Raw genomic sequence first — 19,806 nt, forward strand, 5'->3', positions numbered from 1 at the left:
AAAATGTACTTAAAGTGAAGCACTACCTTTTCCCCACTTATTGATGCATGTACTGTACTGCAATCGTTATACACGTGCATAACTGATGTAAATAACGCATTTGTAACAGGCTCTATAGTCTCCCCGCTTGCGCACAGCTTCGGTACAGGTAGGGAGCCGGTATTGCTGTTCAGGGCGTGATGACAGGCGCATGCGTGAGCTGCCGTTTGCCTATTGGGCGATGTGTACTTACTCGCGAGTGTACTTAAAGTGAGTGTACTTAAAGCGGGGTATGCCTGTATATGTTTGTCGAACACTGGTTATGGGTATGCATTAGTTTTATGGGATAGGTTATGGGTATGCATTAGTTTTATGGGGGAGGTTATGGGTATGCATTAGTTTTATGGGAGAGGTTATGGGTATGCATTAGTTTTATGGGAGAGGTTATGGGTATGCATTAGTTTTATGGGAGAGGTTGTGGGTATGCATTAGTTTTATGGGATAGGTTATGGGTATGCATTAGTTTTATGGGATAGGTTATGGGTATGCATTAGTTTTATGGGAGAGGTTATGGGTATGCATTAGTTTTATGGGAGAGGTTATGGGTATGCATTAGTTTTATGGGAGAGGTTATGGGTATGCATTAGTTTTATGGGAGAGGTTGTGGGTATGCATTAGTTTTATGGGAGAGGTTGTGGGTATGCATTAGTTTTATGGGAGAGGTTATGGGTATGCATTAGTTTTATGGGAGAGGTTATGGGTATGCATTAGTTTTATGGGAGAGGTTATGGGTATGCATTAGTTTTATGGGAGAGGTTATGGGTATGCATTAGTTTTATGGGAGAGGTTATGGGTATGCATTAGTTTTATGGGAGAGGTTATGGGTATGCATTAGTTTTATGGGAGAGGTTATGGGTATGCATTAGTTTTATGGGAGAGGTTGTGGGTATGCATTAGTTTTATGGGAGAGGTTATGGGTATGCATTAGTATTATGGGGGAGGTTATGGGTATGCATTAGTTTTATGGGAGAGGTTATGGGTATGCATTAGTTTTATGGGGGAGGTTATGGGTATGCATTAGTTTTATGGGAGAGGTTATGGGTATGCATTAGTTTTATGGGAGAGGTTATGGGTATGCATTAGTTTTATGGGAGAGGTTATGGGTATGCATTAGTTTTATGGGAGAGGTTATGGGTATGCATTAGTTTTATGGGAGAGGTTATGGGTATGCATTAGTTTTATGGGAGAGGTTATGGGTATGCATTAGTTTTATGGGAGAGGTTATGGGTATGCATTAGTTTTATGGGAGAGGTTATGGGTATGCATTAGTTTTATGGGAGAGGTTATGGGTATGCATTAGTTTTATGGGAGAGGTTATGGGTATGCATTAGTTTTATGGGAGAGGTTATGGGTATGCATTAGTTTTATGGGAGAGGTTATGGGTATGCATTAGTTTTATGGGAGAGGTTATGGGTATGCATTAGTTTTATGGGAGAGGTTATGGGTATGCATTAGTTTTATGGGAGAGGTTATGGGTATGCATTAGTTTTATGGGAGAGGTTATGGGTATGCATTCGTTTTATGGGAGAGGTTATGGGTATGCATTAGTTTTATGGGAGAGGTTATGGGTATGCATTAGTTTTATGGGAGAGGTTATGGGTATGCATTAGTTTTATGGGGGAGGTTATGGGTATGCATTAGTTTTATGGGAGAGGTTATGGGTATGCATTAGTTTTATGGGAGAGGTTATGGGTATGCATTAGTTTTATGGGGGAGGTTATGGGTATGCATTAGTTTTATGGGATAGTTTATGGGTATGCATTAGTTTTATGGGAGAGGTTATGGGTATGCATTAGTTTTATGGGAGAGGTTATGGGTATGCATTAGTTTTATGGGAGAGGTTATGGGTATGCATTAGTTCTATGGGGGAGGTTGTGGGTATGCATTAGTTTTATGTGAGAGGTTATGGGTATGCATTAGTTTTATGGGAGAGGTTATGGGTAGAGTGCTACATAAGGCCTTGCATTTGGCTTGTGAGTGCTCTGGGGCCAGGTCTCATTGTGCTTGTGATGTACAGAGTTACACACACCCTTATTGTGAGTGTGAATGGTTGTCCCCCGTCTCTCCCACACACAGAGGAACTTCCATCACTTGCCGAGCCGAGAGCCAGTGAAGAGGATGCATGCCAATGAGACGAAGGGGGACCTCAACATGGAGCGTGTGCAGCTGGAGGGAATCCACAAGGTGAGCTCCCGGATCCCGTCTCTGCGGGCACGAGATGCGTGTTCGGTGGGGGCGTCTCTGTGTCATTCCATGTTAACAACATGACTCTATGTGGCTTCTCTGAGGCGCAGGAGATTGGGGTGTTCCTGCCCTTCCCTCTGTATGTTCAGAGGCACCACCTTCCAGTTCTGGGGAGTTGTGGTGTAGTGGTTAAGGTGTTTGTCTTGAATGTTGAACACAAAGTGTTATGGGTTCTATTCCCCCGTCTGTGGGACTTCAGCAGTTCCCCGAAGAATTCATTAGACCCTGCTAGTGGCCCTGTTAGTGGCCCTGCTAGTGGCCCTGCTAGTGGCCCTGCTAGTGGCCCTGCTGATTGCTGAGCGCGCTTTCTCGCTGATCTCAGTCGCAGGTCGGTAAGGCAGGAGAGGGCTGTAGGTGTAAAATGTGCGAAGATGAGACCACATTGGGTTCAGCGAAAGAGACAATTAGGGGTGTAACGAGATCAGAGGTGAGATATATGGAGGTGCAGAGGTGAGGTATATGGGGGTGCAGAGGTGAGATATATGGGGGTGCATAGGTGAGATATATGGGGGTGCAGAAGAGTATAACGAGAGATCGGAGGGGAGATATATGGGGGTGCAGAGGTGCGATATATGGAGGTGCAGAGGTGAGATATATGGAGGTGCAGAGGTGAGATATATGGGGGTGCAGAGGTGAGATATATGGCGGTGCAGAGGTGAGATATATGGGAGTGCAGAGGTGAGATATATGGAGGTGCAGAGGTGAGATATATGGGGGTGCAGAGGGGAGATATATAGGGGTGCAGAGGGGAGATATATAGGGGTGCAGAGGGGAGATATATAGGGGTGCAGAGGGGAGATATATGGCGGTGCAGAGGTGAGATATATGGCGGTGCAGAGGTGAGATATATGGGGGTGCAGAGGTGAGATATATGGAGGTGCAGAGGTGAGATATATGGCGGTGCAGAGGGGAGATATATGGCTGTGCAGAGGGGAGATATATGGCGGTGCAGAGGGGAGATATAAGGGGGTGCAGAGGTGAGATATATGGCTGTGCAGAGGGGAGATATATGGCGGTGCAGAGGGGAGATATAAGGGGGTGCAGAGGTGAGATATATGGTGATGCAGAGGGGAGATATATGGCGGTGCAGAGGGGAGATATATGGCGGTGCAGAGGGGAGATATATGGAGGTGCAGAGGTGAGATATATGGCGGTGCAGAGGGGAGATATATGGAGGTGCAGAGGTGAGATATATGGCGGTGCAGAGGGGAGATATATGGCGGTGCAGAGGGGAGATATATGGAGGTGCAGAGGTGAGATATATGGCGGTGCAGAGGGGAGATATATGGAGGTGCAGAGGGGAGATATATGGAGGTGCAGAGGTGAGATATATGGGGGTGCAGAGGGGAGATATATGGGGGTGCAGAGGGGAGATATATGGCGGTGCAGAGGGGAGATATATGGCGGTGCAGAGGGGAGATATATGGCGGTGCAGAGGTGAGATATATGGCGGTGCAGAGGGGAGATATATGGAGGTGCAGAGGTGAGATATATGGGGGTGCAGAGGGGAGATATATGGGGGTGCAGAGGGGAGATATATGGCGGTGCAGAGGGGAGATATATGGCGGTGCAGAGGTAAGATATATGGAGGTGCAGAGGGGAGATATATGGAGGTGCAGAGGTGAGATATATGGCGGTGCAGAGGGGAGATATATGGAGGTGCAGAGGTGAGATATATGGGGGTGCAGAGGGGAGATATATGGGGGTGCAGAGGGGAGATATATGGCGGTGCAGAGGGGAGATATATGGCGGTGCAGAGGGGAGATATATGGCGGTGCAGAGGTGAGATATATGGAGGTGCAGAGGTGAGATATATGGAGGTGCAGAGGTGAGATATATAGAGGTGCAGAGGTGAGATATATGGCGGTGCAGAGGGGAGATATATGGCGGTGCAGAAGAGTATAACGAGAGATCGGAGGGGAGATATATGGGGGTGCAGAGGTGCGATATATGGAGGTGCAGAGGTGAGATATATGGAGGTGCAGAGGTGAGATATATGGGGGTGCAGAGGTGAGATATATGGGAGTGCAGAGGTGAGATATATGGAGGTGCAGAGGTGAGATATATGGGGGTGCAGAGGGGAGATATATAGGGGTGCAGAGGGGAGATATATAGGGGTGCAGAGGGGAGATATATAGGGGTGCAGAGGGGAGATATATGGCGGTGCAGAGGTGAGATATATGGCGGTGCAGAGGTGAGATATATGGGGGTGCAGAGGTGAGATATATGGAGGTGCAGAGGTGAGATATATGGCGGTGCAGAGGGGAGATATATGGCTGTGCAGAGGGGAGATATATGGCGGTGCAGAGGGGAGATATAAGGGGGTGCAGAGGTGAGATATATGGCTGTGCAGAGGGGAGATATATGGCGGTGCAGAGGGGAGATATAAGGGGGTGCAGAGGTGAGATATATGGTGATGCAGAGGGGAGATATATGGCGGTGCAGAGGGGAGATATATGGCGGTGCAGAGGGGAGATATATGGAGGTGCAGAGGTGAGATATATGGCGGTGCAGAGGGGAGATATATGGAGGTGCAGAGGTGAGATATATGGCGGTGCAGAGGGGAGATATATGGCGGTGCAGAGGGGAGATATATGGAGGTGCAGAGGTGAGATATATGGCGGTGCAGAGGGGAGATATATGGAGGTGCAGAGGGGAGATATATGGAGGTGCAGAGGTGAGATATATGGGGGTGCAGAGGGGAGATATATGGGGGTGCAGAGGGGAGATATATGGCGGTGCAGAGGGGAGATATATGGCGGTGCAGAGGTGAGATATATGGCGGTGCAGAGGGGAGATATATGGAGGTGCAGAGGTGAGATATATGGGGGTGCAGAGGGGAGATATATGGGGGTGCAGAGGGGAGATATATGGCGGTGCAGAGGGGAGATATATGGCGGTGCAGAGGTAAGATATATGGAGGTGCAGAGGGGAGATATATGGAGGTGCAGAGGTGAGATATATGGCGGTGCAGAGGGGAGATATATGGAGGTGCAGAGGTGAGATATATGGGGGTGCAGAGGGGAGATATATGGGGGTGCAGAGGGGAGATATATGGCGGTGCAGAGGGGAGATATATGGCGGTGCAGAGGGGAGATATATGGCGGTGCAGAGGTGAGATATATGGAGGTGCAGAGGTGAGATATATGGAGGTGCAGAGGTGAGATATATAGAGGTGCAGAGGTGAGATATATGGCGGTGCAGAGGGGAGATATATGGCGGTGCAGAAGTGAGATATATGGCGGTGCAGAAGTGAGATATATGGCGGTGCAGAGGTGAGATATATGGCGGTGCAGAGGGGAGATATATGGCGGTGCAGAGGGGAGATATATGGAGGTGCAGAGGTGAGATATATGGAGGTGCAGAGGTGAGATATATGGAGGTGCAGAGGTGAGATATATGGAGGTGCAGAGGTGAGATATATGGAGGTGCAGAGGGGAGATATATGGCGGTGCAGAGGGGAGATATATGGAGGTGCAGAGGGGAGATATATGGAGGTGCAGAGGTGAGATATATGGAGGTGCAGAGGTGAGATATATGGAGGTGCAGAGGTGAGATATATGGAGGTGCAGAGGTGAGATATATGGAGGTGCAGAGGGGAGATATATGGCGGTGCAGAGGGGAGATATATGGCGGTGCAGAGGGGAGATATATGGAGGTGCAGAGGGGAGATATATGGAGGTGCAGAGGTGAGATATATGGAGGTGCAGAGGTGAGATATATGGAGGTGCAGAGGTGAGATATATGGCGGTGCAGAGGTGAGATATATGGCGGTGCAGAGGTGAGATATATGGCGGTGCAGAGGGGAGATATATGGCGGTGCAGAGGGGAGATATATGGAGGTGCAGAGGGGAGATATATGGAGGTGCAGAGGTGAGATATATGGAGGTGCAGAGGTGAGATATATGGAGGTGCAGAGGTGAGATATATGGAGGTGCAGAGGTGAGATATATGGAGGTGCAGAGGTGAGATATATGGGGGTGCAGAGGTGAGATATATGGCTGTGCAGAGGTGAGATATATGGAGGTGCAGAGGTGAGATATATGGAGGTGCAGAGGTGAGATATATGGAGGTGCAGAGGTGAGATATATGGCGGTGCAGAGGGGAGATATATGGCGGTGCAGAGGGGAGATATATGGAGGTGCAGAGGGGAGATATATGGAGGTGCAGAGGGGAGATATATGGCGGTGCAGAGGGGAGATATATTGGGGTGCAGAGGGGAGATATATGGAGGTGCAGAGGGGAGATATATGGAGGTACAGAGGTGAGATATATGGGGATGCAGAGGTGAGATATATGGGGATGCAGAGGTGAGATATATGGAGGTGCAGAGGTGAGATATATGGAGGTACAGAGGGGAAATATATGGGGATGCAGAGGTGAGATATATGGAGGTGCAGAGGGGAGATATATGGCGGTGCAGATGTGAGATATATGGGGGTGCAGAGGTGAGATATATGGAGGTGCAGAGGTGAGATATATTGGGGTGCAGAGGGGAGATATATGGAGGTGCAGAGGGGAGATATATGGAGGTGCGATATATGGGGATGCAGAGGTGAGATATATGGAGTTGCAGAGGTGAGATATATGGAGGTACAGAGGGGAAATATATGGGGATGCAGAGGTGAGATATATGGAGGTGCAGAGGTGAGATATATGGAGGTGCAAAGGGGAGATATATGGAGGTGCAGAGGGGAGATATATGGCGGTGCAGAGGGGAGATATATGGCGGTGCAGAAGTGAGATATATGGCGGTGCAGAGGGGAGATATATGGAGGTGCAGAGGTGAGATATATGGGGGTGCAGAGGGGAGATATATGGAGGTGCAGAGGTGAGATATATGGGGATGCAGAGGTGAGATATATGGAGGTGCAGAGGTGAGATATATGGAGGTGCAGAGGGGAGATATATGGAGGTGCAGAGGGGAGATATATGGGGATGCAGAGGTGAGATATATGGAGGTGCAGAGGTGAGATATATGGAGGTGCAGAGGGGAGATATATGGAGGTGCAGAGGGGAGATATATGGCGGTGCAGAGGGGAGATATATGGAGGTGCAGAGGTGAGATATATGGGGATGCAGAGGTGAGATATATGGAGGTGCAGAGGTGAGATATATGGAGGTGCAGAGGGGAGATATATGGAGGTGCAGAGGGGAGATATATGGGGATGCAGAGGTGAGATATATGGAGGTGCAGAGGTGAGATATATGGAGGTGCAGAGGGGAGATATATGGAGGTGCAGAGGGGAGATATATGGAGGTGCAGAGGGGAGATATATGGCGGTGCAGAAGTGAGATATATGGCGGTGCAGAGGGGAGATATATGGAGGTGCAGAGGTGAGATATATGGGGGTGCAGAGGGGAGATATATGGAGGTGCAGAGGTGAGATATATGGAGGTGCAGAGGTGAGATATATGGCGGTGCAGATGGGAGATATATGGAGGTGCAGAGGGGAGATATATGGGGGTGCAGAGGGGAGATATATGGGGGTGCAGAGGGGAGATATATGGCGGTGCAGAGGTGAGATATATGGCGGTGCAGAGGTGAGATATATGGCGGTGCAGAGGTGAGATATATGGGGGTGCAGAGGTGAGATATATGGGGGTGCAGAGGTGAGATATATGGGGGTGCAGAGGTGAGATATATGGCGGTGCAGAGGTGAGATATATGGCGGTGCAGAGGTGAGATATATGGAGGTGCAGAGGTGAGATATATGGAGGTGCAGAGGTGAGATATATGGGGGTGCAGAGGGGAGATATATGGCGGTGCAGAGGTGAGATATATGGGGGTGCAGAGGTGAGATATATGGCGGTGCAGAGGTGAGATATATGGAGGTGCAGAGGTGAGATATATGGAGGTGCAGAGGTGAGATATATGGGGGTGCAGAGGGGAGATATATGGGGGTGCAGAGGTGAGATATATGGGGGTGCAGAGGTTAGATATATGGGCGGTGCAGAGGTGAGATATATGGCGGTGCAGAGGTGAGATATATGGCGGTGCAGAGGTGAGATATATGGCGGTGCAGAGGTGAGATATATGGGGGTGCAGAGGTGAGATATATGGCTGTGCAGAGGTGAGATATATGGCGGTGCAGAGGGGAGATATAAGGGGGTGCAGAGGTGAGATATATGGGGGTGCAGAGGTTAGATATATGGGGGTGCAGAGGTTAGATATATGGGCGGTGCAGAGGTGAGATATATGGCGGTGCAGAGGTGAGATATATGGCGGTGCAGAGGTGAGATATATGGGGGTGCAGAGGTGAGATATATGGCTGTGCAGAGGTGAGATATATGGCGGTGCAGAGGGGAGATATAAGGGGGTGCAGAGGTGAGATATATGGCGATGCAGAGGGGAGATATATGGGGGTGCAGAGGGGAGATATATGGGGATGCAGAGGTGAGATATATGGCGGTGCAGAGGGGAGATATATGGAGGTGCAGAGGTGAGATATATGGCGGTGCAGAGGGGAGATATATGGCGGTGCAGAGGTGAGATATATGGAGGTGCAGAGGTGAGATATATGGAGGTGCAGAGGGGAGATATATGGAGGTGCAGAGGGGAGATATATGGCGGTGCAGAGGGGAGATATATGGCGGTGCAGAGGGGAGATATATGGGGGTGCAGAGGGGAGATATATGGAGGTGCAGAGGTGAGATATATGGGGGTGCAGAGGTGAGATATATGGCTGTGCAGAGGTGAGATATATGGCGGTGCAGAGGGGAGATATAAGGGGGTGCAGAGGTGAGATATATGGCGATGCAGAGGGGAAATATATGGGGGTGCAGAGGGGAGATATATGGGGATGCAGAGGTGAGATATATGGCGGTGCAGAGGGGAGATATATGGAGGTGCAGAGGTGAGATATATGGCGGTGCAGAGGGGAGATATATGGCGGTGCAGAGGTGAGATATATGGAGGTGCAGAGGTGAGATATATGGAGGTGCAGAGGGGAGATATATGGAGGTGCAGAGGGGAGATATATGGCGGTGCAGAGGGGAGATATATGGGGGTGCAGAGGTGAGATATATGGAGGTGCAGAGGTGAGATATATGGAGGTGCAGAGGTGAGATATATGGAGGTGCAGAGGTTGAGATATATGGCGGTGCAGAGGTGAGATATATGGAGGTGCAGAGGTGAGATATATGGGGCTGCAGAGGGGAGATATATGGGGGTGCAAAGGTGAGATATATGGAGGTGCAGAGGGGAGATATATATGGAGGTGCAGAGGGGAGATATATATAGAGGTGCAGAGGGGAGATATATGGCGGGGCAGAGGTGAGATATATGGAGGTGCAGAGGTGAGATATATGGGGGTGCAGAGGTGAGATATATGGAGGTGCAGAGGTTGAGATATATGGCGGTGCAGAGGTGAGATATATGGGGCTGCAGAGGGGAGATATATGGGGGTGCAAAGGTGAGATATATGGAAGTGCAGAGGGGAGATATATATGGAGGTGCAGAGGGGAGATATATATAGAGGTGCAGAGGTGAGATATATGGGGGTGCAGAGGTGAGATATATGGCGGTGCAGAGGTGAGATATATGGCGGTGCAGAGGTGAGATATATGGAGGTGCAGAGGTGAGATATATGGAGGTGCAGAGGTGAGATATGTGGAGGTGCAGAGGTGAGATATATGGGGGTGCAGAGGGGAGATATATGGGGGTGCAGAGGTGAGATATATGGGGATGCAGAGGTGATATATATGGCGGTGCAGAGGTGAGATATATGGAGGTGCAGAGGTGAGATATATGGAGGTGCAGAGGGGAGATATATGGAGGTGCAGAGGGGAGATACATGGGGGTGCAGAGGTGAGATACATGGAGGTGCAGAGGTGAGATACATGGAGGTGCAGAGGTGATATACATGGAGGTGCAGAGGTGAGATATATGGCGGTGCAGAGGGGAGATATATGGCGGTGCAGAGGGGAGATATATGGAGGTGCAGAGGTGAGATATATGGAGGTGCAGAGGTGAGATATATGGAGGTGCAGAGGTGAGATATATGGCGGTGCAGAGGTGAGATATATGGAGGTGCAGAGGTGAGATATATGGCGGTGCAGAGGTGAGATATATGGAGGTGCAGAGGTGAGATATATGGAGGTGCAGAGGTGAAATATATGGAGGTGCAGAGGTGAGATATATGGAGGTGCAGAGGTGAGATAGCAGAGGTGAGATACATGGAGGTGCAGAGGTGAGATATATGAGGGTGCCGAGGGGAGATTTATGGGGGTGCAGAGGTGAGATATATGGCGGTGCAGAGGGGAGATATATGGCGGTGCAGAGGGGAGATATATGGCGGTTCAGAGGGGAGATATATGGAGGTGCAGAGGTGAGATATATGGGGGTGCCGAGGGGAGATTTATGGGGGTGCAGAGGTGAGATATATGGCGGTGCCGAGGGGAGATTTATGGGGGTGCAGAGGTGAGATATATGGGGGTGCCGAGGGGAGATTTATGGGGGTGCAGAGGTGAGATATATGGCGGTGCAGAGGGGAGATATATGGCGGTGCAGAGGGGAGATATATGGCGGTTCAGAGGGGAGATATATGGAGGTGCAGAGGTGAGATATATGGAGGTGCAGAGGTGAGATATATGGCGGTGCAGAGGTGAGATATATGGAGGTGCAGAGGTGAGATATATGGCGGTGCAGAGGTGAGATATATGGAGGTGCAGAGGTGAGATATATGGAGGTGCAGAGGTGAGATATATGGCGGTGCAGAGGTGAGATATATGGCGGTGCAGAGGGGAGATATATGGAGGTGCAGAGGGGAGATATATGGCGGTGCAGAGGTGAGATATATGGGGGTGCAGAGGGGAGATATATGGGGGTGCAGAAGGGAGATATATGGGGGGTGCAGAGGGGAGATATATGGGGGGTGCAGAGGGGAGATATATGGGGATGCAGAGGTGAGATATATGGAGGTGTAGAGGTGAGATATATGGCGGTGCAGAGGTGAGATATATGGAGGTGCAGAGGTGAGATATATGGAGGTGCAGAGGTGAGATATGTGGAGGTGCAGAGGTGAGATATATGGAGGTGCAGAGGGGAGATATATGGGGGGTGCAGAGGGGAGATATATGGGGATGAAGAGGTGAGATATATGGAGGTGCAGAGGTGAGATATATGGGGGTGCAGAGGTGAGATATATGGAGGCGAAGAGGAGTATAACGAGAGATCGGAGGGGGATATATGGGGGTGCAGAGGTTAGATATATGGAAGTGCAGAGGGGAGATATATGGAGGTGCAGAGGGGAGATATATGGAGGTGCAGAGGTGATATATATGGGGGTGCAGAGGTGAGATATATGGAGGTGCAAAGGTGAGATATATAGGGGTGCAGAGGTGAGATATATGGAGGTGCCGAGGGGAGATATATGGGGGGTGCAGAGGGGAGATATATGGGGATGCAGAGGTGAGATATATGGAGGTGCAGAGGTGAGATATATGGAGGTGCAGAGGTGAGATATATGGGGGTGCAGAGGTGAGATATATGGAGGTGCAGAGGTGAGATATATGGGGGTGCAGAGGTGAGATTTATGGGTATAAAGCCATTAAAGAAAGGAGGAGAATGTTGTGGTTTGTACGGAGATGATTAGGAAGCAGCAGCGAGAGTTCAGGAGGTCGGAAGCAGAATGGCGCCTAGAAGAGCCGGAGATGATTCAGGCAGCGGCATGTTTAATGGGCTGTAAAGGAAGAGAGGCGGGAGGCCATGTAAAATAATGTGGCAGTAATCACTGCGGGAGAGGATGAGGGCAAGCATTGGTGTGTTAGTGGGAGTGGAACATAGGAGGGGCGTATCGTCACCGTGTGGCAGTAATCACTACGGGAGAGGATGAGGGCAGGTATTGGTGTGTTAGTGGGAGTGGAACATAGGAGGGGCATATCGTCACATTGTGGCAGTAATCACTACGGGAGAGGATGAGGGCAGGCATTGGTGTGTTAGTGGAACATAGGAGGGGCGTATCGTCACAGTGTGGCAGTAATCACTGCGGGAGAGGATGAGGGCAGGCATTGGTGTGTTAGTGGAACATAGGAGGGACGTATCGTCACAGTGTGGCAGTAATCACTGCGGGAGAGGATGAGGGCAGGTATTGGTGTGTTAGTGGGAGTGGAACATAGGAGGGACGTATCGTCACATTGTGGCAGTAATCACTACGGGAGAGGATGAGGGCAGGTATTGGTGTGTTAGTGGGAGTGGAACATAGGAGGGGTGTATCGTCACAGAGTGGCAGTAATCACTACGGGAGAGGATGAGGGCAGGCATTGGTGTGTTAGTGGGAGTGGAACATAGGAGGGACGTATCGTCACAGAGTGGCAGTAATCACTGCGGGAGAGGATGAGGGCAGGTATTAGTGTGTTAGTGGAACATAGATGGGGCGTATCGTCACAGAGTGGCAGTAATCACTGCGGGAGAGGATGAGGGCAGGTATTGGTGTGTTAGTGGAACATAGGAGGGACATATCGTCACAGTGTGGCAGTAATCACTGCGGGAGAGGATGAGGGCAGGTATTGGTGTGTTAGTGGAACATAGGAGGGGCGTATCGTCACAGTGTGGCAGTAATCACTGCGGGAGAGGATGAGGGCAGGCATTGGTGTGTTAGTGGAACATAGGAGGGACGTATCGTCACAGTGTTGAACAGATGGAAAGATTTAGTAATAACTTTTACATGTGGGCAGAAGGAAAAGGGGGCGGGACATGTAACCAAGCGGCTTTCCAGACTGGGGGGATGTTGGTGTTATTGACGGTAATGGAGAAGGGAGCAATGGGACCTGGTGTGTGAGGGAATATGAGGAACTCTGATGTAGCCATGTTACGCTTGAGGCGACGGGGGCCCGTCCAGGCTGAGATAGCTGATAGGCGCTCTGTCACTGGTCAGCAGGTGCAAGGTCCGGCGTAAATACATATAATTGTGTATCATTAGCATACAGATGATGGGCGGATCCAAATGGGTCAGGGATCACCCAGCGAGAGAGAATATATAGAGAGAGAATTGTAAGGACTCTTTAATAATCTTTTCCGTTCCTCTCGCAGGTCCGTTTCAACCCTAACCTGGACTCCTACGCCTGGTTGGCCTCAGCGGGTCACTCCGGCCTGATCCGAATACACTGCATCCAGGGCCTGACCTCCCCTGTGGGATGGAAGCTGATCCAGGAGAGGAGCGCCCTGTTCCGAGCCATGCACGAGGAGGCTGGCACCGTGCGGGAGTCGGACTATAGCCCCGAGGTGCAGCACTGCGTGGTGCAGGTGTAGCGACCACTACACACTCCCGTCTGCTGCTTCTCCGAGGAAGGGCAGCTCCACGTAAGGGACCACAGAAGGAGAGGAGGTGGCAGTCACGCCTGCAATGTTTCCCTGTTGGGAAGATACGTTGACTATGGCCAGTGGCGTCCCACGCGCACCCTGCTCCATTGAATCGCTGCTCTGCGAGCAGGCCACCCAGTGACTTCCCACTGCCCCGGATCAGCTTCCTTTGCTGTGCTACCTAATGTAGGGGGCACAGAGACGTATCACAAGACGTTGCACTGCCTGCTGACCCCTGACAGGGCAGTAACTGCTCCCTGACCTTCTGTGAATTGGCTCTGGCCACATTATGTTCTTATTGCCCCTCTGAAAGGGGCACACGCTGTGGATTTTTGTAGACACCCCCTTCAGTGCCACAGCGTTGGGTGCTGGGGATCAATAGCTGATACAATTCCCCTTTCCTGGGGCTGGTCAGCCGGAGAGATGACCCCTCTTTGTCCTCTTGCCCGTGCGTGCTTTCTCTGTGGGTCTCTAGATTTGGGCGTAGTTTCCATGTTTATTGCTTCAAACAGTATCCATCGATATTACACCATTAAGCAGTTACAGGTGATATATAAAACAGGCGGGCAGTTTAACTGGGCCCATTGTACCTGTACCGTGGGCAAACTGTGGGGGCGGGAGAAGCAGCAGGATGCCTTGAAGTCATGCATTTCCTTCCCCTTCCAGAGAGAGACGTGTATTCTGACTTCCGTACAGAGAGAGACGTGTATTCTGACGCCCGTACAGAGAGAGACGTGTATTCTGACGCCCGTACAGAGAGAGCCGTGTATTCTGCCCCCGTACAGAGAGACGTGTATTCTGCCCCCATACAGAGAGAGACGTGTATTCTGCCCCCGTACAGAGAGACGTGTATTCTGCCCCCGTACAGAGAGACGTGTATTCTGACGCCCGTACAGAGAGAGACGTGTATTCTGACGCCCCGTACAGAGAGAGCCGTGTATTCTGACGCCCCGTACAGAGAGAGACGTGTATTCTGCCCCCGTACAGAGAGAGCCGTGTATTCTGACGCCCCGTACAGAGAGAGACGTGTATTCTGGCGCCCGTACAGAGAGAGACGTGTATTCTGACGCCCGTACAGAGAGAGACGTGTATTCTGACGCCCGTACAGAGAGAGACGTGTATTCTGATGCCCGTACAGAGAGAGACGTGTATTCTGCCCCCATACAGAGAGACGTGTATTCTGCCCCCGTACAGAGAGAGGCGTGTATTCTGACGCCCGTACAGATAGAGACGTGTATTCTGACGCCCCGTACAGAGAGATCCGTGTATTCTGACGCCCGTACAGAGAGAGACGTGTATTCTGACGCCCCGTACAGAGAGAGACGTGTATTCTGACGCCCGTACAGAGAGAGACGTGTATTCTGCCCCCGTACAGAGAGAGCCGTGTATTCTGACGCCCGTACAGAGAGAGCCGTGTATTCTGACGCCCGTACAGAGAGAGACGTGTATTCTGACGCCCATACAGAGAGAGACGTGTATTCTGACGCCCGTACAGAGAGAGCCGTGTATTCTGACGCCCGTACAGAGAGAGCCGTGTATTCTGCCCCCGTACAGAGAGACGTGTATTCTGACGCCCCGTACAGAGAGAGACGTGTATTCTGACGCCCGTACAGAGAGAGACGTGTATTCTGCCCCCGTACAGAGAGAGCCGTGTATTCTGACGCCCGTACAGAGAGAGACGTGTATTCTGCCCCCGTACAGAGAGACGTGTATTCTGACGCCCCGTACAGGGAGAGACGTGTATTCTGACGCCCGTACAGAGAGAGACGTGTATTCTGACGCCCGTACAGAGAGAGACGTGTATTCTGACACCCGTACAGAGAGAGACGTGTATTCTGACGCCCCGTACAGAGAGAGCCGTGTATTCTGACGCCCCGTACAGAGAGAGACGTGTATTCTGCCCCCGTACAGAGAGAGCCGTGTATTCTGACGCCCCGTACAGAGAGAGACGTGTATTCTGACGCCCGTACAGAGAGAGACGTGTATTCTGACGCCCCGTACAGAGAGAGGCGTGTATTCTGACGCCCGTACAGAGAGACGTGTATTCTGCCCCCGTACAGAGAGATCCGTGTATTCTGCCCCCGTACAGAGAGAGACGTGTATTCTGCCCCCATACAGAGAGAGACGTGTATTCTGCCCCCATACAGAGAGAGACGTGTATTCTGACGCCCGTACAGAGAGAGACGTGTATTCTGCCCCCGTACAGAGAGACGTGTATTCTGACGCCCGTACAGAGAGAGACGTGTATTCTGTCGCCCCGTACAGAGAGAGACGTGTATTCTGCCCCCGTACAGAGAGACGTGTATTCTGACGCCCGTACAGAGAGAGACGTGTATTCTGACGCCCGTACAGAGAGAGACGTGTATTCTGCCCCCATACAGAGAGAGACGTGTATTCTGCCCCCATACAGAGAGAGACGTGTATTCTGACGCCCGTACAGAGAGAGACGTGTATTCTGACGCCCGCACAGAGAGAGCCGTGTATTCTGACGCCCCGCACAGAGAGAGCCGTGTATTCTGACGCCCCCGTACAGAGAGAGACGTGTATTCTGACGCCCCGTACAGAGAGACGTGTATTCTGCCCCCGTACAGAGAGAGACGTGTATTCTGACGCCCGTACAGAGAGACGTGTATTCTGCCCCCGTACAGAGAGAGACGTGTATTCTGCCCCCGTACAGAGAGACGTGTATTCTGACGCCCGTACAGAGAGAGACGTGTATTCTGCCCCCGTACAGAGAGAGACATGTATTCTGACGCCCCGTACAGAGAGAGACGTGTATTCTGCCCCCGTACAGAGAGAGACGTGTATTCTGCCCCCGTACAGAGAGAGACGTGTATTCTGACGCCCCGTACAGAGAGACGTGTATTCTGACGCCCGTACAGAGAGAGACGTGTATTCTGACGCCCGTACAGAGAGACGTGTATTCTGCCCCCGTACAGAGAGACGTGTATTCTGCCCCCGTACAGAGAGAGCCGTGTATTCTGACGCCCCGTACAGAGAGAGACGTGTATTCTGCCCCCGTACAAAGAGAGACGTGTATTCTGCCCCCGTACAGAGAGACGTGTATTCTGACGCCCCGTACAGAGAGAGACGTGTATTCTGCCCCCGTACAGAGAGAGACGTGTATTCTGACGCCCCGTACAGAGAGAGACGTGTATTCTGACGCCCCGTACAGAGAGAGACGTGTATTCTGACGCCCCGTACAGAGAGAGACGTGTATTCTGCCCCCGTACAGAGAGAGCCGTGTATTCTGACGCCCGTACAGAGAGACGTGTATTCTGCCCCCGTACAGAGAGAGACGTGTATTCTGCCCCCGTACAGAGAGAGACGTGTATTCTGCCCCCGTACAGAGAGACGTGTATTCTGCCCCCGTACAGAGAGAGACGTGTATTCTGACGCCCGTACAGAGAGCCGTGTATTCTGACGCCCGTACAGAGAGAGACGTGTATTCTGCCCCCGCACAGAGAGAGCCGTGTATTCTGACGCCCCGTACAGAGAGAGACGTGTATTCTGACGCCCCGTACAGAGAGAGACGTGTATTCTGACGCCCGTACAGAGAGAGACGTGTATTCTGCCCCCGTACAGAGAGACGTGTATTCTGACGCCCCGTACAGAGAGAGACGTGTATTCTGCCCCCGTACAGAGAGAGACGTGTATTCTGCCCCCGTACAGAGAGACGTGTATTATGCCCCCGTACAGAGAGAGACGTGTATTCTGCCCCCGTACAGAGAGAGACGTGTATTCTGACGCCCCGTACAGAGAGAGCCGTGTATTCTGACGCCCGTACAGAGAGAGACGTGTATTCTGCCCCCGTACAGAGAGAGACGTGTATTCTGACGCCCGTACAGAGAGAGACGTGTATTCTGCCCCCGTACAGAGAGAGACGTGTATTCTGCCCCCGTACAGAGAGACGTGTATTCTGCCCCCGTACAGAGAGAGACGTGTATTCTGACGCCCCGTACAGAGAAAGACGTGTATTCTGCCCCCGTACAGAGAGAGACGTGTATTCTGCCCCCGTACAGAGAGAGACGTGTATTCTGCCCCCGTACAGAGAGAGACGTGTATTCTGCCCCCGTACAGAGAGAGCCGTGTATTCTGCCCCCGTACAGAGAGAGACGTGTATTCTGCCCCGTACAGAGAGAGACGTGTATTCTGCCCCGTACAGAGAGAGACGTGTATTCTGCCCCGTACAGAGAGAGACGTGTATTCTGCCCCCGTACAGAGAGAGACGTGTATTCTGCCCCCGTACAGAGAGAGACGTGTATTCTGCCCCCGCACAGAGAGAGACGTGTATTCTGCCCCCGTACAGAGAGAGACGTGTATTCTGACGCCCGTACAGAGAGAGACGTGTATTCTGACGCCCGTACAGAGAGAGACGTGTATTCTGACGCCCGTACAGAGAGAGACGTGTATTCTGACAGTGAGTTCCGCAGTACAGAGCTGTGTGTGTGTGTGTGAAGCAGTGCAGAGCTTTGTGTGCAGTGGGGGAAGCAGTGCAGAGCTGTGTGTGTGTGTGTGTGTGTGTGTGTGTGTGTGTGTGTGTGTGTGTAGCAGTGCAGAGCTTGTGTGTGTGTAGCAGTGCAGAGCTTGTGTGTGTGTAGCAGTGCAGAGCGGTGTGTGTGTGGAGCAGAGCTGTGTGTGGAGCAGAGCGGTGTGTGTATTAGTGCAGAGCTGTGTGTGTGTAGTAGTGCAGAGTGGTGTGTGTGTGGGAGCAGAGCTGTGTGTGTGTGTGTGTGTAGCAGTGCAGAGCGGTGTGTGTGTATTAGTGCAGAGCGGTGTGTGTGTAGCAGTGCAGAGCGGTGTGTGTGTGTAGCAGTGCAGAGCGGTGTGTGTGTGTAGCAGTGCAGAGCGGTGTGTGTAGGGGAAGCAGTGTAGAGCGGTGTGTGTGGGGGGGGAAGCAGTGCAGAGCGGTGTATGTGTGTGTGTGTGTGTAGCAGTGCAGAGCGGTGTATGTGTGTGTGTGTGTGTGTGTAGCAGTGCAGAGCGTTGTGGGAGCAGTGCAGAGCGGTGTGGGAGCAGTGCAGAGCGGTGTGTGTGTGTGTGTGTGTAGCAGTGCAGTGCGGTGTGTGTTCGGGGAAGCAGTGCAGAGCGGTGTGTGTGTGTGCGTAGCAGTGCAGAGCGGTGTGTGTTGGGGAAGCAGTGCAGAGCGGTGTGTGTGGGAGCAGAGCTGTGTGAGTGGGAGCAGTTCAGAGCGGTGTGGGGGAAGCAGTGCAGAGCGGTGTGTATGTGTGTGGGGGGGAAGCAATGCAGAGCGGTGTGTGTGTGTAGCAGTGCAGAGCGGTGTGTGTGTGTAGCAGTGCAGAGCTGTGTGTGTGTGAGTGGGAGCAATGCAAAGCGGTGTGTGTGGGGGAAGCAGTGCAGAGCGGTGTGTGTGTGTGTGGGGGGGGGAAGCAGTGCAGAGCGGTGTGTGTGTGTGTGTGTGTGTGTGTGTGTGTGTGTGTGTGTGTGTGTGTGTGTGCGTAGCAGTGCAGAGCGGTGTGTGTTGGGGAAGCAGTGCAGAGCGGTGTGGGGGAAGCAGTGCAGAGCGGTGTGTATGTGTGGGGGGGAAGCAATGCAGAGCGGTGTGTGTGTGTAGCAGTGCAGAGCGGTGTGTGTGTGTAGCAGTGCAGAGCTGTGTGTGTGTGAGTGGGAGCAATGCAAAGCGGTGTGTGTGGGGGAAGCAGTGCAGAGCGGTGTGTGTGTGTGTGTGGGGGGGAAGCAGTGCAGAGCGGTGTGTGTGTGTGGGGGAAGCACTGCAGAGCGGTGTGTGTTGGGGAAGCAGTGCAGAGCGGTGTGTGTGTGGGAAGCAGTGCAGAGCGGTGTGTGTGTGGGAGCAGAGCTGTGTGTGTGTGAGTGGAAGCAGTGCAAAGCGGTGTGTGTGGGGGAAGCAGTGCAGAGCGGTGTGTGTGTGTGGGGGGGGGGAAGCAGTGAATAGCGGTGTGTGTAGCAGTGCAGAGCGGTGTGTGTGTGTGTGTGTGTGTAGCAGTGCAGAGCGGTGTGTGTGGGGGAAGCAGTGCAGAGCGGTGTGTGTGTGGGAGCAGAGCTGTGTGTGTGTGAGTGGAAGCAGTGCAAAGCGGTGTGTGTGGGGGAAGCAGTGCAGAGCGGTGTGTGTGTGTGGGGGGGGGGAAGCAGTGCATAGCGGTGTGTGTAGCAGTGCAGAGCGGTGTGTGTGTGTGTGTGTAGCAGTGCAGAGCGGTGTGTGTGGGGGGGGGGAAGCAGTGCGGTGTGTGTGTGTGTGTGTA

The 19,806-nt window shown here is 51.9% G+C and overlaps 1 protein-coding gene across 1 annotated transcript in view; it reads left to right on the top strand.

The window, feature by feature from the left end:
* GTF3C2 (general transcription factor IIIC subunit 2) overlaps positions 1 to 15,856 on the top strand; it is a 75,146-nt gene extending 59,290 nt beyond the window's left edge. Inside the window, exons 7-8 of the mRNA XM_075595206.1 lie at positions 2,116 to 2,223; positions 13,316 to 15,856. Of these exons, the coding sequence (XP_075451321.1) occupies positions 2,116 to 2,223; positions 13,316 to 13,534 (327 nt within the window). The 3' untranslated portion in view covers positions 13,535 to 15,856. The remainder of the gene's footprint in view (positions 1 to 2,115; positions 2,224 to 13,315) is intronic.
* The last annotated feature ends 3,950 nt before the right edge of the window (positions 15,857 to 19,806 follow it).

Source organism: Ascaphus truei, chromosome 4 (assembly GCF_040206685.1).
Source record: "Ascaphus truei isolate aAscTru1 chromosome 4, aAscTru1.hap1, whole genome shotgun sequence".
In the NCBI taxonomy this organism is placed as follows: domain Eukaryota; kingdom Metazoa; phylum Chordata; class Amphibia; order Anura; family Ascaphidae; genus Ascaphus; species Ascaphus truei.